The following is a 23188-nucleotide window of genomic DNA, read 5'->3' on the forward strand; positions in this document are numbered from 1 at the left end:
CATCATGGATGAACCTAGAGACTGTCATACTGAGTGACGTAAGAAGCAGAGAAGGAGGAATTTGTATGGCATCCCTTATATGCAGAAGCAAAAAAGGAATGACATGAAAGGACATATGTGTGTGTTTTTCCAAGAGCTAAGCTTGAGTCAGCAAGCTGTGGCCCTGGGCTGAATCTGGCCCAGGGCTCCTTCTGTAACTCAAGCGTCATTGGCATGGGCCCACACCCCGTGACGGCTTCCTCACCACCACAGCAGGGCTGAGAACTTTTAACACAGCCAGTAGGCCCACCAAGCTGGAAATGTTGGGTCTCCGATCCTATACACGAAACATGGGGCGCCTGCGTCCCACCAGCCTCACGGGGCTGGGCGTCCCTGGGAACAGAGCGGGGGAGGGGTGGAGGGCAGAGACCAGCCTGCTCAGCTCTCGCTGACTGGACTTTGCCAGCTCCTCCCCAGACGCTCGGGGTTCACCACCCCTGCCGCCAGGCCTTTACGTGCAGGACAGACATTGATAACGGTCAGGTAACGACAACAGCACAGGCAGGGGGTGGAGCTGAGACCCACCCCCCAGGCTCGGCTCCTGGACACTGCAGTGCCCTGCGGCGCCCGGTCATCCAGCACAGGGGCTGCTGGGAAATGCTCTGGGCACTGACCACGGCCAGGGCGGTCCTGGGGCACAGGGCATCAGGCTGGGTGAGGACTATGGCCTCCCACTCGCTGCTGGTGGCCCCCCCGGCGGCCCTGAGCAAGCCGCTGTCCATCCCCAGCCGGCTGCTGCTGGGGCCAGGCCCCTCCAACCTGACCCCCCGCGTCATGGCGGCCGGGGGGCTGCAGACGCTGGGCCACATGCACCAGGAGGTATACCAGGTAGGTCACGGAGGACTCAGCCTCGGTCCCCAGGCGGCCTCCTCCCGGGGGCGGGAGCGGGGAGGCTGTGAGCCGTGTGTCCACCACCCCCAGATCATGGACGAGATCAAGCAAGGCATCCAGTACGTGTTCCAGACCAGGAACACCCTCACCCTGGCCATCAGCGGCTCGGGGCACTGCGCCCTGGAGGCCGCCCTGTTCAACCTGCTGGAGCCAGGCGACTCCTTCCTGGTAGGGGTCAGCGGCATCTGGGGGCAGCGAGCCCAGGACATCGCGGAGCGCATCGGTAAGAGGCGGGGCAGGGGGGTGGCTCTTCACTGCATCCTTCCCCGAGACCTCCCGCCCCAGCGTAAAGCCTGGAAGCACCGGGTCCAGCTACCAACCTCAGGCCCTCCCCAGGCGGAACCTACCCCCCTCCCCACGCTTTATGCCTCCATCTCCTGCCGGCCTGCTGCCTCCTCCAAGTGGACGTCAGGATGCTCCAGGGGCCCCCATCCCCTGGTCTCTTAGAACTTAGGGTCAGCAGTTTCCCGAGCCCATGGAGGGGCCGGCACTGCAGGGTCTCCGCTGGTCTCAGTCCAAACCTGGAGAACCCCCCAGCTCTCTGAGGTCTCTAGGGGCGAGCCCCACCTCTGTCACAGGACAAATTTCCAGAAGCTGCAGCTCCCGTAAAATCTCAGAAGCAGTTTCTACAGCCACAAAATGCTGAGGTAGGGACAGAATTTGCCGTCCAGAGTAAAATTTTCTGGAGAGAGAGACAAAAGTCAGAGCCTGAGTGTACTTTGGGTTTAATGATTGATTGTGGTTTGGAAACGTCGTGAAGATCCTGGCTGGTCAGCTCCATACGTGGCCGCATTCGGTCCAGGTTAACGGACAAACCCTGACAGCCTAAGGGGGTCTTGGCCCCTCGCCAGGGCCCCTCCAGTCTACACACTGGCTTCAAGGGGACCCCGGGTTGGGCAGGGCACCCTCCTAGCCTGGGGCTCTCCACCTCACCCCACACCCCCAGCTGTGGCTCTGGGATGGTCCTGGGACTCCCTGCCTCCTGCACATGAGGCTGGGGATCTGCTGTGCATGGGGTGCGGGGGAAGGAGACGGGGAGCAGCACAAGGGCCTGCCTTCCTGGAGCCCCCAGGCCCCAAGGAGGGCAAAGCCTGCTCAGGCCTCGCTCATCCATTCAGTCCTTCATCAAACCCTGTGGTGCCTCTGAAGTCACCCTCTGATATCACTCTCTGATGTCACCCCCTGATGTCATCCTCTGATGTCACTCTCTGAAGTCACCCTCCAAAGTCACTTCTGATGTCACCCTCTGAAGTCACCTCTGATGTCACTCTCTGATGTCATGCTCTGAAGTCACCTCTGATGTCACCCTCTGATGTCTCCTTCCGAAGTCACCCTCTGATGTCACCCTCTGAAGCTCAGCCTTGCACAGATCTGTACTTCCTCTGTGGGGAGGGCTGCAAGGGACAGGGGTGCCCCCGCCTGACTGGGTTCAGGGAAGGTGGCCAGAGCAGGGGACCGAGAGCTGCGGGACCTGCTCCCATCCACGTGCTGCAGAGCCTGGATTCACTGAGCACACCCCAACCTCCTCTCCTGGGCAGCGGCTGGGCCGATGTGGACGGCCCCCACGGGCCCCACCTGCTCAGCACGATCACTGTCCCCAGTGTTGGTCCCCACCTGTGTGTGTGGGGGCGCTCACCACTCACGTTGCCCCCAGGAGCCCGCGTGTACCCGATGATCAAAGCACCTGGAGGCCACTTCACTCTGCAGGAGGTGGAGGAGGTACAGGGGATGCAATGACCCAGGGAGGGGCCGGTCAGCTGGGCCGGCTCAGGGCAGGGAGGGGGTCTTGGCGGGTCCCCAGGTCTTCTGAGCCCAGCTGCCCGGCTCTGAAAGCTTTCCCACACCTGTGGGCAAGTGGAAGTTTGACAGGGATGGTTCAGCTCCCCAAGGAAGCTAGGTCAGGACCAAGGCCTTGGCAGGGTGCAGGGGCGGGAGTGAGAGGTGGGGATCGGGCCATGCCCTGAGTCTTGGGGTGCCAACCTCCCCATTGGGCAGGTTCAGCCCAACCAGCCCAGAACCAGGCTGACCTCACGCTGGCCCCGGAAGGATGGGGTGGGGGGGCTGGGGCCACTCTGGCTCAGCCTCAGGAAGAAAGACCACGTTGTCCTGGAATGAGCCCTCCTCCCAAGGAGGAGGCCGAGATGCCCAGCCCTGGCAGCACAGGCGGGGCTGGAGGAGGGTCCAGTCCCCGCTGCCCAGATCTGGCCATCTATGGGGCCGTCTGTGGGCGGGAGTGTCAGGGCAGGCCTCATCCCGCCCTCACAGGACAGTCCTCACGTGAGGGGCTGGCAGATGGGGAGGCCCTGCCCCACTGGCTCTGCCTCAGGCTGTCACCTCCTCCCGCAGGCCCTGGCCCGGCACAGGCCAGCGCTCCTGTTCCTGGCCCATGGAGAGTCGTCCACTGGCGTGATGCAGCCCCTTGATGGCTATGGGGAGCTCTGTCACAGGTACTCCTGTCCTCACAGCTGAGCCAGGCCCTCAGGTGAGCCAGTGCCCCTCAGGTGAGCCTGGCCCCATAGTTAAGCCTAGGCCCTCAGGTGAGCCTGACCCCTCAGGTGAGCCTGTGCCCTCAGGTGAGCCTGTGCCCTCAGGTGAACATGTCCCTCAGGTGAGCCTGGCCCCTTAGGTGAGCGTGTCCCTCAGGTGAGCATGTCCCTCAGGTGTGCCTGTCCCTCAGGTGAGCCTGGCCCTCAGGTGAGCCTGTGCCCTCAGGTGAACATGTCCCTCAGGTGAACATGTCCCTCAGGTGTGCTTGTCCCTCAGGTGAGCCTGGCCCTCAGGTGAGCCTGTGCCCTCAGGTGAACATGTCCCTCAGGTGAGCCTGGCCCTCAGGTGAACATGTCCCTCAGGTGAGCCTGTCCCTCAGGTGAGCCTGGCCCTCAGGTGAACATGTCCCTCAGGTGTGCCTGTCCCTCAGGTGAGCCTGGCCCCTTAGGTGAGCGTGTCCCTCAGGTGAGCATGTCCCTCAGGTGAGCCTGGCCCTCAGGTTAGCCTGGCCCTCAGGTGAGCCTGTGCCTCAGGTGAGCCAGTGCCCCTCAGGTGAGCCAGGCCCTCAGGTGAGCCTGTGCCTCAGGTGAGCCAGTGCCCCTCAGGTGAGCCAGTGCCCTCAGGTGAACCAGTGCCCTCAGGTGAGCCTGGCCCCATAGTTAAGCCTAGGCCCTCAGGTGAGCCTGACCCCTCAGGTGAGCCTGTCCATCAGGTGAGTCTGGCCCCTCAGGTGAGCCTGGCCCTCAGGTGAGCCTGTGCCCTCAGGTGAGCCTGTGCCCTCAGGTGAACATGTCCCTCAGGTGAGCCTGGCCCCTTAGGTGAGCGTGTCCCTCAGGTGAGCATGTCCCTCAGGTGTGCCTGTCCCTCAGGTGAGCCTGGCCCTCAGGTGAGCCTGTGCCCTCAGGTGAACATGTCCCTCAGGTGAACATGTCCCTCAGGTGTGCTTGTCCCTCAGGTGAGCCTGGCCCTCAGGTGAGCCTGTGCCCTCAGGTGAACATGTCCCTCAGGTGAGCCTGGCCCCTTAGGTGAGCGTGTCCCTCAGGTGAGCATGTCCCTCAGGTGTGCCTGTCCCTCAGGTGAGCCTGGCCCTCAGGTGAGCCTGTGCCCTCAGGTGAACATGTCCCTCAGGTGAACATGTCCCTCAGGTGTGCTTGTCCCTCAGGTGAGCCTGGCCCTCAGGTGAGCCTGTGCCCTCAGGTGAACATGTCCCTCAGGTGAGCCTGGCCCTCAGGTGAACATGTCCCTCAGGTGAGCCTGTGCCCTCAGGTGAACATGTCCCTCAGGTGTGCCTGTCCCTCAGGTGAGCCTGGCCCCTTAGGTGAGCGTGTCCCTCAGGTGAGCATGTCCCTCAGGTGAGCCTGGCCCTCAGGTTAGCCTGTGCCCTCAGGTGAACATGTCCCTCAGGTGAGCCTGGCCCTCAGGTGAACATGTCCCTCAGGTGAGCCTGGCCCTCAGGTGAGCCTGTGCCCTCAGGTGAACATGTCCCTCAGGTGAGCCTGGCCCTCAGGTGAGCCTGTGCCCTCAGGTGAACATGTCCCTCAGGTGTGCCTGGCCCTCAGGCGAGCCTGACCCCTCAGGTGAGCCTGACCCCTCAGGTGAACATGTCCCTCAGGTGAGCCTGGCCCTCAGGCGAGCCTGACCCCTCAGGTGAGCCTGTCCCTCAGGTGACCCTGGCCCTGAGTGTCGGTGCTGGGGGCAGAGCCAAGCCCAGTTCAGATACAGGCTGGGGATTGGCTGGGGTGGCTGGGGTGCTGGCGGCCCCTCCCCACAGGAAGTAACAGGGAGGCCCAGCTCCCTATCCCACTGGGCCCACCCCAGCCTCTCTTGTGTGGAGTGGGGTTCAGGCTTTCTTGGGGTCCTCCTGGGCCTGGGCAGAGGCTGGGTGGACCCTCTGGTCTGAGAGCAGGATCAGGTGTCCCAGAGTGCCACCTCCCTCCATGCAGGTTAGGGCTTGATGCCGACCCTGCAGTCTTGGCTCCAGGGCCTGCCCACCTTGCCCTGACCCCAGAGCCCCAGAGAAGCCCCTGCCCTCCACTGGCTTCCCCAGGGCCCCCACCCCTCCACGGGGTCCCCTTCCAGGACCAGCAGTTCTGCTCTGGACAGTTGACCACAGGATGAAAGCAGAGAAGCTCCACCCCCAGGCTGGATCATCCTGGCAGACCTGCTGTCTGTCCTCCAAGGCGGTCACGGGGCCGCTGGGCACAGCCCCAGCCGGGACCGCCTGCCCCCTGGAGTCCTGTCCAGGGGGCTGAGCTCATAAGTGTCACCTGGGCTGTGACCCCTAGAGGTCCGCAGGGGCCTCTTTGTGCCTTTCTTCTAGGAAAGTGTAAGGTGGAGGAGGGTCAGAGTTTCAGCTCAGCCTGTTCCTGGACTCTGTCCTCCGCACGCGCTGGACTTCTGCCCGGTGGGCTGCTGGACAGACGGAGGGCCGGCCTTGAGCTGCCCAGCTCCCCGGACCCCGCACAGCCCTGGGGGGCTGCGGGACAAATCCTGCGAGTTCAGGGCACCCAGACGAGCGCAGGACGCAGACTGCCCGGCTGGCCCTCTCGAGTACCTGTGGGGGACCTGGGGTCTAGCCCCGGGGGCCTGGCCATCCTGAGCCCCCGTGTGACGTCCACTCTGCTGGGGGCTGCGCACGGCCCCAGCTCAGGGTGGGCCGCCGTCTGAAGCCCTGTCCTGCTCTCTGCTGCCCCCCAGGTACCAGTGCCTGCTCCTGGTGGATTCGGTGGCATCCCTGGGGGGGGCCCCCATCCACATGGACCGGCAGGGTGAGTGCGTGCCCCCCACTCCAGCCGTCGGTGGGCTCTGAGGGTCAGAAGTCCTCCCCGCTGTCCCGTGCCCCGAGCACGTCCAGCAGCCACACACGGGGCCCGGTCTCCACAGGCCCCGGGGCACACACCAGCTCCTCCCAGGGCAGGACAGTCTCCATACTGACCACACCCCGTGTCCCCGCTGGGCCTTGGGCCCGAACAAGCCCAGGGAGAGAGGGAGGGAGAGAGGGACACTGCAGGACAAGCACTTGGAGAGAGTCAGAGCCCTGACGGGGCGGGTGCGGGCAGGCACCTGGGGCCCCGTCCAGCGGGCCTCAGTTTCCCATCGGCCCCACCCTCAGAGAGGTGGCGGCGGGGCAGGGCTCGATCCCAGCCCTGGTCCCCTGTCCTCCCAGCTTGCTGCTTGCCCAGGGCCCTCCGCTGCTGCTGCCCGTATCTTAAAATCCCCGGGTGGTGGGGGCACCCCGTGGACGGGCACCTCACGACGTGAGAGCATCACCTTTCCTCCCCCTCAGCCACCCGCACCGCCTCTGCCTGCACTTTGACCCCAGCCACGGGAGTCTGCCGCAGCAAGCAGACACTGGTGGGGGCCCCTGGTTAGCTCAGCCCGCCTGGAACGGCGTTGGTCCTGCAGGCGAGGGGTCTGGTCCCACAGCACGCTCCTCCCTATGTTTGCACAGCTGGATGGTGGGTCCCAGGCCCCCTGGCGTCTGCTGGACTGGCAGCGTCTGGGCCGAGCGGCCCCCACGACGCCTAGTGGGCTCGGCCCTGAGTGGGCACCCCTCCCCTGCAGGCATCGACGTCCTCTACTCGGGCTCCCAGAAGGTCCTGAACGCGCCCCCAGGCACCTCGCTCATCTCCTTCAGCGACAAGGCCAAGTGAGTGAGCCCCGCCGCCCCCACCCAGGACCGGACTGGCAGCGGAGGCCAGCGGCCCCAGCGGGGAGGGAAGGAGGGACAGAGCAGGCCCAGTGGGAGGAGGCCTGCCGGGAAGCCCAGGGTCTCCCAGCCCGGGGCACTGGGCTCTTCCCAGGCTGTCCTCTAGGCCCCTCCAGTGAACCCCAGCTTCACTTGCTCCCAGGAATGATGAGGCCTCATCCCTAGGCCTCTAGCCTCAGTCTCCCCTCTGTCATTTTTTGTGGGTATACTATTTTTAAATTATTTAGATTTAAATCTCACCATTAAACACAGAGCATGAGTATATGGTGACCCATGTTCAGATTTCTGAAACAGAAAAATGGACAGACAGATAACTATGCAATAAACATTGTAGAATGTATTGAACAAATAGAGAAAACCTCAGGGCTGGTATACCTATGTGTCTTATGCATTTGGCATCCGTTTAGCATAGGGATAGGCCAGGCAACTGGGCAGAAAGCCTGTTCAGGACTAAACAGAGGCCCTTGGCTGCTGAGAGCATCTCTCCTTGACTTCAGGCTTGAGACAGACAGAGGAGTCTGACTCATGTATTGCTGTTGTTCAGTCACTAAGATTTGTCCAACTCTTTGCGACCCCATGGACTGCAGCACACCAGGCCTCCCTGTCCATCACCAATTCCTGGAGTTTACTCAAACTCATGTCCATCGAGTCAGTGATGCCATCCAACCATCTCATCCTCTGTCGTCCCCTTCTCCTCCTGCCTTCCATCTTTCCCAGCATCAGGATCTTTTCCAATGAGACAGCTCTTCCCATCAGGTGGCCAAAGTATTGTAGCTTCAGCATCATTCCTTCCAATAATTTTCAGGGTTGATCTCCTTTAGTCCTCACTGGTTTGATCTCCCTGCAGTCCCATGGACTCAGAGTCTTCTCCAGCACCACAGTTGGAAAGCATCAATCCTTGTGTGAAGATCCTTGCATTCAGGACGAACAGTAGCAACGGACAGACATCAGGAAGGAGCTCTTGCAGACTGGGCCTGCGGGGCGGGCCTGCAACGGGCGGACTGCCTGGAGCTTGGCCTGTGGCCGCTCCAGTCCTGGGCCTGTAGGTTAGAACAGCAGTCTGGAGACAGCATGGCTACTGCAGTCTTCAGATTTCCCCAGTTTTCCAAACAAGTTTCCCGGATGCTTTCCTCAAACTGGGTCCCCTCCGCAATCTTTCTGTTTGAACTCACCATCCAGCAGACCTTCCCATCCTTTCTCTCTGACCTGAGAATAGTGTAGGGCAACTCCACCGGAGGGGACAGGGAAGGGGGCGCCAGCCGGGTCCTGAGGGACAGGCTCACAACCCCAGGCAGAGGCACAGGCTGGACCCCCGGGGGTCTGAACGCAGACAATGGGGCCTGAGCACCCCCGCCCGGGCTCACTTCTGAGAACCAAGGGGCACTGTTGCTGGTTCTTTCTCCCCAGAAGTAAGATCTATGCTCGTAAGAACAAGCCCGTCTCTTTCTACCTGGACATCACGTGGCTGGCCAACTTCTGGGGCTGTGATGACAAGCCCAGGATGTGAGTGAGGGGATGGGGGTGCAAGGACTGATGGGGGGGATCCCCACCTTCATTCCCCCGCACCCCGGCCAGAGCCACAGGCTCTCCAGTGCCAGGCCTGAAATGCCCTCCAGGAACTGTGCCCTGCCCAGCGGCTTAGCGAGGCACCAGGCTCCAGGCGGGACCCAGTGCCCGGCCTCCACTACCGTCCACTTGCCCCGGAGGCCCGGCCGCTGCCCCTGCCTGGAGCCCCACCCCCACCCCCCTCCGCCTGTCCTTCAGGTTCCGAGCCCATAACCCCTAAACTGGACCCTGCTCCCCTGGGAGGGGGCTGGGGGAGAGCAAGGCACTGCCCAAGCGCGCCCACTGACCCGGGCCTCTCTGTGCCCCAGGTACCACCACACCACCCCTGTCGTCAGCCTGTACAGTCTGAGGGAGAGCCTGGCCCACCTGGCGGAGCAGGTGCGGGGGGCGGGGGGCAGTCGGGGAGCCTGGAGCTGGGTCCCGCAGGGCGAGCCTGGGGAGCCCCGGAGCCCCTACCCGGGGCTCCCTCAGCCTGGGGCGCCTTGCTGGAGAGAGACTGGGCCGGGGCATGAGAGCTCTGGGCAGGGCTCGGGGCTGGCTACCGACAGAGGGGGGCCTGGGGGCAGACACAGAGATGGGACAGGTGTGGCCACATTCCCGCCCTCTGGCTCCCAGTAAAGCGCACACAAGGGCAGGCAGAGAGGAGGCAGCCTGAGAGCAGAGAGGCCGGGTGGAAGGAGAGAGGGCGGGCCCGAGGGAAGCCTGGGGAGTGAGACCCCCTCCAGGAGCCCCGCTGTGCCCGCCGCTCCCAGGGAGGGCAGGAGCCGCACGGGTCAGCGGCTGTGACGCCCCCAGGGCGGCGTCCATGACCAGGGCAGTGTCCGTACTCTTGGGACCCAAGAGGCCCAGAAACACACCGGGACCGCCCCCAGGGGCCAGCCCAGCGCCCAGCAGAGGCCTGGGCCGCGGCCAGCCTCAGCGAGGCTGCAGTGCTGCACCAGCCACGTCTGCCCTGTGTCTACTCAGGTCACCACTGCCCTGGGCCGGGCCAGACTCAGGCTGGGCCGCGGGCAAGGCTGTCCCAGCCTCGGGCTGGCATGTGCGGCCGGAGAGGCTGGGGGCTGCACACTCGGCGGGGGGGTCTCCTGAGCGGGGCCCCGGCTATGAGCTCTGGAAGCAGGGGAGGCTGGGCCCCCAGAACAGGGCCTGTGGGGTCAGGGGCTGGGAGGGCACTGTCTGCACCTGGCCAGCTCCCCGCCTCTGGCTGGGTGCACACCCCCTCCCAGGGGCCTGGAGGACCAACCACCAGCTGGGGCCCAGGCTATCTCCCCTCCAGAGGGACCCAGGCCCGGCCCTTGGAAAGAGTCAGGGCCTTAAACCTGCGGCTCAAGGGGGCTCCCAAAGGGTTCAGTGTCCAGGACAGGAGAGGAGAGCCTCTCCAGACCAGAGCTCCCCTGCTGTGCATGCCAGCCAGCTTCTCCTGCTCCAGCCCGGAGGAGGGAACCCCCCCCCGCCCCCAGCCTGCACTCTCTCCCTCCAGGGCCTGGAGAACAGCTGGCGGCAGCATCGCGAGGCCTCTGAGTACCTGCACGCATGTCTGCAGGGGCTGGGCCTGCAGCTGTTCGTGAAGGACCCGGTGAGGAGGGCAGGGCAGGGGGTGGGGGCAGGGGGCAGGGGGCAGAGCTCAGGTGTCAGGGGTGGGGAGCGGGAGGCAAGGGAAGGGGGCAGGGCAGAGGGCAGGAGCAGGGGTGGGAGCAGGGGGTCAGAAGGCAGGGGGCAGGGGGCAGCAGGTGGGGGTGGAGAGAAGGGAGAGCTCCTGTCCAGCCCCCATCTAGATATGTGGGTCCGAGGTGGGGGCAGTCATGTTCATGGTCACAGTTTTCTGGCCTCTGGATCTCAGGACACTTAACTAGGTGCCCCTGCTCCCTCCAAAGCCTTCTGCCTGGAGTCGTGGGTGATCTCTGAGCTGGAAGATGCCCGTTGGCCCTCAGAGCCCTGGCCAGACATCAGCCTGGAAGGGGTTAGGGGTGGGGTATGCTGGATGAGCCAGGCACCCCGAGCTTCAGTGTGTGACCCGCCAGAGAGCAGACACAGGGCGGGGGTGGGGGGGGCAGGGGTCCCTGGAGGCTGGAAGCCCCACCCTGAGCACCAGCCCATGGGCGTGGCTGCTGGGAGGGTGGAGACCCCACTCTATGGGCCCTTTCTCCCACCCCCATGCTCTGGAGGCCAGGCAGGGGAGGCTCCCTGCGATCTGTCAGGAGGTGGCTAAGCCCCATGCGTCCTGCAGGCGCTCCGGCTGCCCACCATCACCAGCGTGGTGGTCCCCACGGGCTATGACTGGAGGGACATCGTCAAGTACATCATGGACCACCACAACATCGAGATTGCGGGCGGCCTTGGGCCCTCGGCGGGGAAGGTAAGGGCCCTGCAGCCGTGAGCGCTCCAGGCCCAGGCCTAGGCCAGTGGTAGCAGGAAGGGGACAACTTTCTCTGAACCGGGCAGCGACTCAGCCAAGTGCACCCCGGCCCCTCCTCCCACACTGGGGGACGCCAGCCGGCTCTGCGCTGACCTCGGGGCTGGCAGCCAGGCCCCGCCCGAGGTGACCTCCTCCCCCGGCCCTGCCCCAGGTGCTGCGGATCGGCCTGCTGGGCGGCAACGCCACGCGGGAGAATGTGGGCCGGGTGACCCGGGCCCTGCGGGAGGCCCTGCAGCGCTGCCCCCGCAACAAGCTGTGACTGGCTGCCTGCCCCTCGTCCACCCTGGGAGCGGGCGGGTGGCCCCGGGGTGAACAGACTCTGCAGGGGGCACCAGCCGGGGGCTGCCCTGCCCAGGCGTCTGTCCCGCCCCAGGCGGCCCGACCCCCCACCACCACCGGTGGAACGTCCTGGGTATGGCCGCATGGACCCTCAGCACCTCTCCTTGAGCTGTTGCCCCCATAGGTCCCTGGCCTCCTATGAAGGTTCAATAAAGAAGTGGCTTCATCGGTCTTCACTGTGTGGAGTGGACCCCTGCTCCCTGACTGCACCTGAGCTGGGGGTTTGAATTCAGGGAGCAGAACCTTGCCGGAAGCATCCCGGCTGGAGGACGGGTTATGTGGGCTGGTCAGCGGCCTGGGGTCCCTGTCACTGTACAGTCTGGGTCTAGATCTTGAGCCTGTGAACACCTCCTCTCCCACCACCCCCACAGAGGCCCCGTGGCCCACAGAGTCATGGGCTACGGTACCAAGGGCCCAGGAGCACACAGCCAGGACTCGGGCCCTGAGGAGCCCCGGGCACACCGCAGACATGCAGGCTCTGAGAGCCGGGGAGGGCCAGGCCCTGGGCTGCTCTGCGCTCACGTGTGCAGCAGACGGGGGCCAGGACTGCAGCCCCCTCCCCTGCCGCCTGGCACCCCCGACCCCCTGCCCCTAGCCCCTGCCCCTCCCTGGGAGTCTGCCTGGTTCTGGCTCCCTCATCTGTCCTTCCTGGGAAGGGTCCATCCAGGCCCGACCAGAGTGTGCTGCCAGCGGTCACGGCCACGTCCACGTGTCCTGGTCCTCACTGGGTCTAAGAGCCTCCAGAGGCAGGCTCCAGGGTCCCGCTCTTGAGATGGGCACTCACCCCGCAGCAGTCTTCGGGAGGGCTGGTGTGGGCCTGGCTCCGCCCCTGTGGCTCACCAGGTGGGGGCTGGGTACCGCGGTGGGCCCTGGGGTAGGGCCCCGAGCCGACCCAAGGCCTGCGGGCCCGCGGTGCTCTCAGCTACCAGGGGAGCTGGCTCCAACAGGCTGATCCAGACCCTGCCCCAGGGCGGCTGCGGTCAGCACAGCGGCTCAGAGGCCAGAGGGCCTGAAACCCCAGAGCTCAAGTCCTCTTTCTTCCCGGGGGTCTTTCACGGTCTGTGCTGTTCAGCTCCTCCCCGGGAAAGTCCTGTCCACTTGGGGGTCCTGAAGACCTCTTCCCGGGTTTTCTTCCAGAAGCCCTGTGGCGTCAAGTTCTCTGTTGAGGTTATGACCCCCTCTTGGTGATCCTGTGCGTGGAGTGGGGAAGGGGTCAAGGTCCACTTTTATCCAGAGGACACCCCGTTGTTCCAGTGTTTGCTGGGCAGACTTTCCCTCCTGTGTGGTTGGCGCACCCCCTTTGCCAACTGACCAGAGGTGGAGGTCTGCCTCTGTGCCCATGCATTAATGAGCTTCTCTCTCCTTGTGTCCACACCACACTGTCTTCAGCACGTTAGCTTTGTCGTAAGGCTTGAAATCATATACATTTTAGAGTCAGCTTGTCTGTTTCCTCAGAATAGCTTATTGGAATTTTGGTAGGAACTGCAGTAAATCTATGTATCTATTGAAGCTGAACCTCCAATACTTTGGCCACCTGATGTGAAGAGCTGACTCATTGGAAAAGATCCTGATGCTGGGAAAGATTGAAAGTGGGAGGAGAAGGGGACAACAGGGGATGAGATGGTTGGATGGCATCACTGACTTGATGGACGTGAGTTTGAGTAAAGTCCAGACGTTGGTGATGGACAGGGAGGCCTGGCGTGCTGCAGTCCACAGGGTCGCAAAGAATCAGACACGACTGAGCGACTGAACAACAAAAAACGTGCCAAGGTGAATGGAAACCAATAAAAAATTACAAATTCCCATTCATGAATGTTAACATATGTCTCTAAAAGTTACACTTAGTTTTCAGTGCAGAGGCCTTACCCGTATTTTGCGCAGTGTCACTTCTCTGCCCTTAGGAGTGAGGGTGACTAGCAGCATGCACAGAACTGCCAGCCCATGCCCCCAGGTGTATTCGCGGGACGCCTCCCGTACAGCGAACCTGCGTGACTTCCTACAGGTCGTCCCGACGATGAAGCTCCATCAGGCTTATGTCGGGACGCAAGCAGGGGATGAGTGCCAGTCTGGGGCCATGCCATGCGATGCTGGTGCCTCTCCCACGGGACCACAAGCTGCTGTGAGCTCCCTCCCTCCTGGGGTTGGAAAGGGGGCAGTCCCTGCTGGGCAGGCACCACGACCCCCGAGGCCACGCCATCTGCCCCGCTGAAGGGAGCCACAGCGCAGCACCTGGGTGGCTGCGTGTGGCCTGGCTCCTTTTATGTAATCCCCTGCCATTCACCATGATCCAACGGAGATTTTTATTCTTTAATTTATCTTTAGACCCCTTTTCAGAGCAGTTTTAGGTTCACAGAAAAAGGGAGAGGAAGGTGCAGAGGTTTCCCAAACGCCCCCTGCCCCACAGGTATTCGGCACCCCCAATCTCAGCCTCTCATTTTGACCTCTGAGCTGAGGTCACCCTGGTGAGCCAGGGTCTCTGACAGTGGCACTAAGTCCTGACACTGGCCTTCGGTACGTTCTGCCGGACTCTTGGCTCTGGGCGTGGGTGGTTATAACGTCTTCCCCTTGGCCTTTCCTGCCACTGTAGCTTTCTCCTGCTGAGTGCAGCCCCCTGCATCCTCCAACATCAGAGAAATGACACAGGGTGAGCCTGGCCACTGCGCCCCTCACGAGTCAGGCTGGACCAAGCTAGCACCTTCTGCAGCTGCCCGCCTCACGGCAGGGCGCGGGGTGTGCCTGGGGGCATTCCGTGAACCCTCCCATTAGTGTCAGCTCAGGCCCCGGGTCCCACGGCCTCCCGAGAGGCCCACGCGTCCCCTCTGCAGCGTGCGTGTGACCACTTTCCGGAGGAGGTCCAGGGAGGTGCCTGCCACACGGACTCACTGGGGTTTGCAGCCACCTTCTCAGGACCCGGGGCGTGGACTGCGGCTCAGAACTCAGGAGCCATGCTGCTTCCAGGCAGAGTGAAGACTGCAGAACGCCTGCTGGCCGGGGCACACAGAGGGTGGCAGCCCTGCGGGGTGAGGGGCTACGGGCCGCCGGCAGCGCGCTGACGGGAGAATGGAGGTGGAAACAGCCGAGGGCCGAGACGGGCGGGGACGGGGGTGCCACCTGTCGGGAGAAGCCCCCGCACACAGCAGGGGTGCCTCTGCCACGGTGCCGCTGGCGGGGGGCTGCGGGTGGCTCCCTCATGAACTAGCAGGTGAGGACTGGGGGCGGGCCGGGGTCGATCACAGGGACAGAGAAGGATGTCTGCACACAAGCTTCTCCACTTTATGTATCCAGAAAGCAGGCGGTCCCGGCCCCACTGGACACATCAGAGGCCCCGCCACCTGGAGCAGCACACGACCCAGGTGCAGACAAGCTCCTGGCCTCCCGAGGACTGTCAGCTCTCGGTCTTGATGACGTCACACAGAGCGCACAGCACCTTCACCCCGGGGCCTCCGAGACGCACTGTCCAGCACACTCAGACGCCCTCGGGGCTGACCCTGGACAGGCACAGGTGGGCCCTGGGGACAAAGGCCCTCCACCCCCAAATCCACTCCAGGTGAAGCCCGTTCCCTCCTCCAAACGTTCCCAGAGCCTCCGTGGGCGGTGCAGCCCGGCAGAGGGCAGTGAGCCGGCGCCCACCTCAGCGATCCTCAGCACCCAGAGTCTTGGTCTTCAGGAAGACACTCTGCATGGCCGAGACCCGCTGCTCGTCCTGGATGTTGAAGACCTGGAACTGCAGGTGGGGTGGGACAGCGGGGTCACGGGCTGTGGGGACCATCGGGCGCTCCCTGGTCTCCAGCCTCCTCCCTCTGGGTCTTCACCTGTGCAGTCCTCTCTGAGGGCGGACACACCTGGGGCCCCCTATCCCAGGCCCTTCCCTGGACGGGCCTGACACAGGGAAGCCCCCCCGGGTGCTGGCTGAGAGCTCGGCGTGCACTGCCCCGCCCCCCAAGCCCCCCACCCCCACGCACCCTAGAAGGAGCCTGTGTGGGCTCTCAGGGTGGGGTGAGAACTGGCCTTGGGGGATAGGAGCCAGAGGGGCTCTGTGGGGCGGGGGCAGGGAGACGTAGCAGAGCGGTGAAGCCTGGGGACTCAAGGAGGGACAGCAGGTGGACGCACACGGACGCGGGCGTGGCCGAGGGACCCCCGAGCCCAGGGGAGCAGCAGGAAGCTGTCCCCAGGAGGCCCGGGGCAGCCACACTCTGTCACGAGGAGCGGAGCCCAGGGGGCAGGTGGGGCTCTGAGCACTTGTCCAGTGTGGGTTTGTGGGTGGTTCGGGGGCGCCGGGGGCAGGCCCAGACGGCCTGGTTTCCAGAGATGGGCCCTTGGGCCTTGAGGTCCCTGGCAGCTGGGGGCATTCACGGCTTCTCTGAGCCCGACAGACGCCCCCACTGCAATGCCCCAGTGAGGACTGGCCTGCCCCACCTTCCTCAGCTCCTGACCAGGGGTCGCAAAGCAGGGCTCCCTCCCCACCCACCATGACCCCACACCTGCCGGGTCCCCCAGCCCCTGCGCTCACCTTGTCCAGCAGGACGTCGAAGTAGGCAGTGGCCCAGTAGGCGGGCTCGCTGGCGGGCAGCTGCAGGAGCGCCCGGAGCCCGCTGCCCACGCGCGGCGGGGGGCTGCGGCCCAGGTGGGTGGCGTGGATGCGCAGGGCGGCCTCAGGCTGGCTGGCGAAGCGCTCGACGCGCTGGTAGAGGGCGCCCAGGTCCAGGCCCGCGTCCTGCAGCAGGTTCCGCTCAGGGTGCAGGAAGTGCGGCAGGTTCCTGGTGGCCAGGCAGCAGAGAAGCACCACCAGCAGGCGGTACACAGCGCCCTGGAGCTCCGCCCAGTCCTCGGGCATGGGGAAGAGCGTGGCTGACCACAGCAGCACCGTCTGTGGGGCACCGGGTCAGCCCAGCCAGGGGAGGCCCCGCCCGCCGCGCCTCCAGCCTGACGCCCCTCTTCTCCCTGGGGTCAAGCTCAGGGCGTTCTGAGGCTCCCACCATCCTGTGGGCCTTTCCCCACGTGCCCTGTCCTGCACGAACTCCTACTGATGCCCCGCAGCCCTACACAAAGTGCCCTGCCCGGTAACATCGTCCCCGCCCTCGTCGGTGAGTCCAGGATGCCTGGGTCCATCTCAAAGCCACCAGAATAGACTTATCTGCGCCACCCCCAGCACTTCCTCCTCCTCCACCCCAAGCCCCCGGCCAGGGGCCCTTCCTGTCGCTTGGCACCCCCTGCCGCACACCCCCTCTTGCTCACTGAGCCAGAGTGTGAGACCCCAAAGGACCCCCTCGGAAGCCAGCAGCCCTTCGGGGAGAGGGGCATGGAGGCCTGGGGTGGGGGGCAAATGGGTCACAGTGGGGTTCACAGTAACCTTCCCACCAGGTCCTCCCCAAGCCCCACCCCAGGCGGGGAGCAGCGCCCCCCCCGCCCCACTGCTGGCCCTCAGAGGAGACCCCTGGCCCCCAGCCCAGCCACTCCCCCTTCACACAGGCCCAGGAGAGGCCGCGCAGGGACCACAAACCTTCAAGTGGCCGAAGGTCAGCCCGGGGCTCCGGCCGCCGTCCTGCCAGCTCTCATGGTTGACACGGTCGAGGATGGAGAGGCTGTCTAGGCGGTGGCCCCGGAGGGAGCCCAGCGCCCCCAGCAGCCTGGTGAGCAGGTAGTCAGTGGAGACCCTGGAGCCCAACAGACATACCGCAGGCGGTCAGCACCAGGGCCGCTCAGGCGTCCAGACATGTGCCTACCCAGCCTGTCCTCAGAAAGGACGGTCCCCCGCCTCTGTGGCCGTCTGAGCCCCACAGGACGGCCCAGGCCACATGGGGATTGGCCTGGTGCTCACGGCCCACGCCTGCACTTTTCAGGAACCACTCCTGATGGGCCCTGGGGGTGCAAAGTCCCATTCCCAGGTAGAAGCTCAGGCCCAGTATGTGGGGGGCAGCTGGGCGTCCCCAGGCACGTCTAGGCCTCTTCGTGTGGGCAGGCAGATACCACTGTGACCCACCAGGGGTGAAGCAGCGGCTCTGAGTAGGCAGGCAGGGGCCGGGTGAAGCTCCCAGGCCGGGCAGGTGGCGTCTCCACTCCAGGCCCCATTTGGGAAGCCCAGACCCCCTGGCTGCTGCACACACAGAATCTGGCCCTGCGGCAATGCCCACAGTGTGGGCATCACATGCCAGAGGCGCTCTCTGAGTGGGCTGGAAAGGTGGAAACTGGTGTCCTGTGAGCCCCCCCTCCCTGGGGGGTCTCCATGCTGGACGGTCACCGGCCCGCACGCCCTGATCTGCGGTGGGTATGTCACAGGACAGGCCATGTCCCCATTTACTCGTGAAAAGTGACTCCGCCCAGCTCAGCGATTCTCTTCCCTCTATGGGCAGGGGTCAGCCTGGACGCAGCCCCTGCTCTGGGCAAGGTGGCTCAGCTGGGGAGGCCTGGGGGGCTCACGGGCTCTCCGCTGGGACTCCCTCAGGGCAGAGAACCACAGAAGGGCACGACCAGCCTGATGATCGCCATCCACGTCCAAGCATCAGCTGGACTGTGAGAGTGAGTCCTGCTTAGGCAGCTGCGCCTCGTTCCTGCGAGTGTCCCCAGCCCCAGGAGCTGGGGTGAGTCACCTGGGCAGAACAGGGCGACCCTGCACACCAGGCGCCGGGTCAGGTCAGCACGGGGCCCGGTCCCCAGCCCTGGGCTTGAGGGGAGCTCAGCCTCGGCCCCGTACCCCCGCCCCTCACAGACACCGAGGCGGCCCCCCTTCCCTGCAAGACCGGCTGCCCTTCCTGAGCACAGGCTCCTGGGCGGGACTCGGGACCCGAGGCGGGGCTGCGGGGCTCCAGGGCCGGTGGGCGGGCCTGCAGGCGAACAGCCCAGGTGGGAGCTGTCCCCTCCCTCACGGTGGGGGATGCGTGTCTGGGAAGGGCAGAGCCCAGAGCCAATGCCTCTCCTCGGACACTGACCACCCTCCCGTGAGGGCCCTCCCAGATCAGTCCCCTGGCCCTCGGCACTGTCCCACCTGAAGGGAAGGCGCCAGGGGGGTGGTGGAGGAGGCCGCCCAGGACAGGCCCCCAGAGTTCCGAGTACCCCTCAGTTCCTGACAGCACCCCCTCCCCAGGGGGACAGAGGACGCCTCCCCGTCGCCCAGCGCCAAGAGACGAGGAGCCGGCAGTGGGGGGCAAGCAGTCTGGTGGGATCCCTGCGAACCCGGGAATGGCAGCACTGTTCGGGAGCCCGGGGCAGAGGCAGGCCCCCCTACCCAGAGTCGGCGGACAGAGGGGTGACGGGCCGCCCCTCCCGCCGGCTCCCCGGGGCCCCACACCCCCGGAGCGCTTCCTACCTCCAGAGCTCCGCGCTGGCCGGCACCAGGGTGGCCTTCTGGCGGACGATCCCTCGCAGGGCACCCTCAGGGAACCCCGGCACCAGCCCGGCCCCCTCCAGGGCGGGCACCCTGAGCCTCTTCCGCACCACGGGCACCACGTTGAAGCAGAGTGTCCTCCAGCCGCTGGACACCCGCAGGGACAGGCCGAGCTGCTCCGCCCTCAGACTGTCCACACTCAGGGAGCCTGCAACGGGCCACCTGCTAAGCCAGCCCCTCTCCCGGGCCGACCTCCAAACCCCGACCCCTGAGCCTCGGGCGGCGCCTCTAGCGAGGCACACTGAGGCCGTGAGGGGGCCCTGACCCAGCGAGACCTGCTCATGGAGCAAATGTCGAGATCTGCTCCCTGAAAAGCCCACAGGAGGATGCTGGGGGGTGGATCTCTAGTCAAGGGGCGCCCCCAGTGAAACCAGGCTCTGGACCCCGTGACCCTGGGACCTGGGACCTCAGCCTCCAGAACACGGAGGAAATGCGCTTCTGTTGCTCAGGCCGCCAGGTCCCTGGGTCTGGAGGAGGTTCCTAACCCTTGGCTCAAAGAGGCTGATTTTAAGGCTGCGCCCCACGCCCCGGGACACACAGTGCACCCCCAGTCCCTGGTTGCCTCAGCACCCTTTTCCTGGACCCGTGGGCCCCTAACCCCAGGCTGGCAGGTCATAGCAGCCCCTCTGCTGGGGACACCCTGGGCTGCTGGAGGTCGGGTCCCACCCTCCCCACAGCCTGGTGACCCTGCAGCTCCTCCGGAGGGTGGGGCGGCCTCTGTGGTGTTCCAGCTTCAGAGCCCGAGGGAGGGGGCCTGGCTGTGGCTGGATGTCCCCTGAGCAGACCCTCCTGCTCCCCACTTCCCCTATGTGACCCGAGAGCGCCCTCCAGGCTCCACCCGTGACCCATCCAGGAAGGGCCAGGCCCTGGGTGACTGCCCAGTGGCCCTGCAGCCTGGGTGGTGAGGAGCTGGCTGGGCGCAGGCTCAGCCAAGAGGAGGCCCTGGACCCCACCGGACAGGCAGGCCGGGCACCGGAGCCTGCCTCCTTCTGCACATTCTACCTGACCTGCTTCCCACATCCCCTCCTCCCCAGACTCCAAGGGGCCCAGCCTGGCACCCACGGCCGTGGAAAGTGCCACAGATCACCAGGAGGGGATGTTCCATGGTGTCCCTTCCCCCAAACACACACACAACCCGGACAGAGCAGGCTCTCTCAGGGCAGCGGGAGGGGCTCTGTGTGTGGCCTGGATGAGGAGAGGTCTCCCCTGCCCTCCCAGCGCTCCCCAGAGAGGGTGCCAGGCCAGAGGCCAGGAGCTGGCCAGCTGGGGCCCGGAAGGCGGGTCATCAGGTCCCAAAGGGAGTCCCCAGCACGTGACCTGGAGGACGGTCTCGGCGCTGGTGAGCCCAGGAGCCCCCTGGGAGCCAGATGCGTGGCACCTTACACTCTGCACTGCCCTCCCCGGGCCTTCCACAGCCCCCCCGGGGTTCAGGGGGGAGCCTGCGTGCCCCTCACCCCCGTACGAAGACCCCCTCCCCCACAACCTCCAGCAGGGCAGCTCTGGGGCCACCTTCTGGGACCCCGCCCAGAGCAGGTCCTGGCCCTGCCCCAGGGCCAACCCGTCCCCTGCAGGGCCCGTCTCCCCACCAGGTGAGCGGGGAAGGGGCCCAGGGACCCCCAGGCCATCCCATTCAGCATGGTTGGAGGACCCTGTGTGCAGACACCTGGGCAGTTTCACTTCCTCATCTGCCTTTGTTCACAGAAAGGTGGCTTGGAAGGCAGCCAGCCGCACCCACAGTCCCTGGCACTCCCCACCTCAGGCCCGGCCCGTCTCACTGGTTCCCAGGGTGGGGGCCTGAACCCCTGCACCTGGGCTGCCGCTTCCCTTTTAAGGCAAGTGTCAGAAGCAACGCCTGGAATTTCCCACAGCAGGAAGCGCGGGTGGGAAGGAAGGGCCTGGCCGCTGGGCCCCGTGGGACGGAGGAAGAAGAGAAGAGCCCCGCCCAGCTGCCGGCGGTCACTGCGAGGCTCAGAGGGGACCGGACAAGACGCGGGCAGAGCTGAGCTCAGGAGCACCCGCCCAGAGGGGCGCGTCTGCCATCAGCCTGCAGCAGGCCTGCCGGGGCCGGGTGGGCAGGCTCCCCTTCACATCGGCTTGCAGACAGACACCTGGCTCCCCTGGAACCCGCAGGACCTGAGCCTGGATGTACGGTCAGACCTGAGCTCCGCACGCTGGGCGGCCAGGGCAGGTCAGCACCCCTCGGGGGGGCTGCCGTCCCACTCGCTGATGTGGGGCCAAGAGGACTCCAGGTGACAGCCACAGTGCCTCGTGCCTGTCCCCTCCCAGGCAAGCTGCACCCCCTGTCTTGTCTCCCAGGCCCTGCCCCTCGGCCCTGACCCCCTGGAGGATGCACTTCATCACCCAGGGACCTGCCGTGCTGAGCTGTCCTTCCCGCGCCCTTGAGGTCCAGGCAGCCCCTGCTGGAAGGGGGCCCACAACTTCTGGGCCTGTCAGGAGTGCTGCCCGCGGCCCCCATCCATCAGATCACATCACTGGGGCAACCAGGGAGACGCTGAGGCCAGAGCCAGTTCACTGGAAAGTTTCCCCCACAGAACCTGCCCAGGGCCAGAACACGAGCTAGCAACTGAGCAGTACACAGATACAGGCCTATGCACACCGGCACACACACCCCTCACGTGTGCACACACATGCACTCACGATCCCGCAGCCCCACACTTACACACACGCACACATGCTCACACACGCATGTACTTACACACCCACATTTGTGCTCAAATGTGCACTCATGATCCTGCTCTCACACTCACACATGCACTCATGATCCTACAGTTTCACACTTACACACACACACGTGTTCACACATGCACTCACCATCCTGCTATCCCACGCTTACACACATGTATTCACAAATGCACACACTTACACACTTTCACACATGTGCTCACAATCCTGCTGTCCCACACTCACACACATACATATGCACTCACGATCCTAGTTTCACACTTACACACACACGCGTGTTCACACATGTACTCACTACCCAGTCATCCCACACTTACACACGTGTATTTACACATGCACTCATGGGCCTGCCATCCCTCACTTACACACACACACACGTGTTTGCACACATGCCCTTAGATCTCACAGTCCCACACTTACACACACACACCCACGCGCGTGCAGCGCGATCACCCGCACCTGGTGTGATGAGGTGGTGGTGCTTGCAGTACACGACGGCCGCCACCAGCAGGTCCTTGAGGACCCGCAGGACCTTGCCGGGCACGATGTGGCCGCAGCACCTGGCGCTGCCCTCCAGGGAGGCCTCGAAGACGTCGTCTGCCTTCCAGCGCTCCAGGCCGGCCGCTTCCCGGGGGAGGCCCAGGCGGCAGCACCCCATGTCGCCCCCCGCCTCGGCGGCCCCCACCTCCTCAATCACCAGGGCCTCAGCGTCCACCCACAGGGGCACCTCCACGTCCAGCGGGCCCTCCGAGGAGCGCAGGGCGAACTGGAAGGCCTCCAGGTCCCGGGAGTAGTCCACAAGGAAGCGGGGGTCCAGGGCGTGCACCCGCCCCAGCAGGGTGAGCACCACGTCCTCGGCGCGCTGGTGCTCCTGTGCTCGGGACGCTGCCCGCGAGCGCAGCGCCTGCAGGTAGTGGTGCCACAGGGGCACCTGCACGGCCATGGCTGCGGCACAGCCCGCGGAACGGGCTGGGAGGAGGCGCCTGCTGCACGCGGCCGGCTCCCACCAGCGACTGGCGGGAGGGCGGGCGGGGCGCAGCGGCTAAATAGCTGAATGGGGCCCTGGCTTTGAAGTGAGGGTGAGTCAGCCATCAGCAATTAGGAATGTCGCGAGTGGGCAGGGCCTGGCTTCCCTCCCGCCACCGCGGCTCCACGGCTCAGGCCCAAGGGCGTCCAGGCTCCGGACTTTGCCCCTCTGGGCCCGGCCCCCACCACCCCGTGCTGTCCTGTCCCGGGCGCCCCCTTTCCACCCTTACGCCCGTCGCAGCAGCCGCAGGGGCTCTGCGGGCCTCCCCACAGAACCGGGTGGGACATGGGCCATCCCCGCTCTCGGGTGAGAGGTGAGCAGGCCAACGGCTGCGCCGGACCCCTCAGTGGGAGCTGCCCACTGCAGCTGCCACCTCCCAGCAGCCTCTCTCTGAGGGCCAGCGAGGCTGTGTTTCCATGGCAACCCGCACACCACCCCCCTCAGGCACCTGTGCCCGTGTAAAGCAGGGAGCCAAAACCCGCTGCCTCCTCCCCCTGCAGGGCACGTGTTCAGCCCTGGCACCCAGCCCCAGGCCCTCGGACCCCTGAGGGGCCCACCGCCCACCTGCCTGCCCTTCATCCTGAGAAGAGCCATCACCCCCGGGGCCTGGTGCTGGACAGAGCCCGGTTC

At 65.1% G+C, this 23188-nt stretch overlaps 2 protein-coding genes across 2 annotated transcripts; one reads left to right on the plus strand and one right to left on the minus strand.

Annotated features, from left to right (window-relative positions):
* Positions 1-530: 530 nt before the first annotated feature.
* Positions 531-11619, plus strand: AGXT (alanine--glyoxylate aminotransferase). Its single transcript, XM_070463753.1, has 11 exons — positions 531-867; positions 961-1153; positions 2585-2649; positions 3277-3377; positions 6115-6185; positions 6982-7066; positions 8534-8629; positions 9001-9070; positions 10173-10268; positions 10920-11048; positions 11260-11619. Exons 1-11 carry the CDS (start codon positions 637-639, stop codon positions 11365-11367), a joined length of 1245 nt encoding a protein of 414 aa, XP_070319854.1. The 5' UTR covers positions 531-636; the 3' UTR covers positions 11368-11619.
* Positions 11620-13740: 2121 nt separating this feature from the next.
* On the minus strand, positions 13741-22918 carry MAB21L4 (mab-21 like 4). Its single transcript, XM_070463587.1, has 6 exons — positions 21991-22918; positions 18751-18976; positions 16948-17101; positions 15958-16314; positions 15078-15171; positions 13741-14935 (listed from the first exon to the last, which is right to left on the minus strand). Exons 1-5 carry the CDS (start codon positions 22472-22474, stop codon positions 15079-15081), a joined length of 1314 nt encoding a protein of 437 aa, XP_070319688.1. The 5' UTR covers positions 22475-22918; the 3' UTR covers positions 13741-14935; position 15078.
* Positions 22919-23188: the final 270 nt, after the last annotated feature.

This window comes from Odocoileus virginianus, unplaced genomic scaffold (assembly GCF_023699985.2).
Source record: "Odocoileus virginianus isolate 20LAN1187 ecotype Illinois unplaced genomic scaffold, Ovbor_1.2 Unplaced_Contig_5, whole genome shotgun sequence".
Taxonomy (NCBI): domain Eukaryota; kingdom Metazoa; phylum Chordata; class Mammalia; order Artiodactyla; family Cervidae; genus Odocoileus; species Odocoileus virginianus.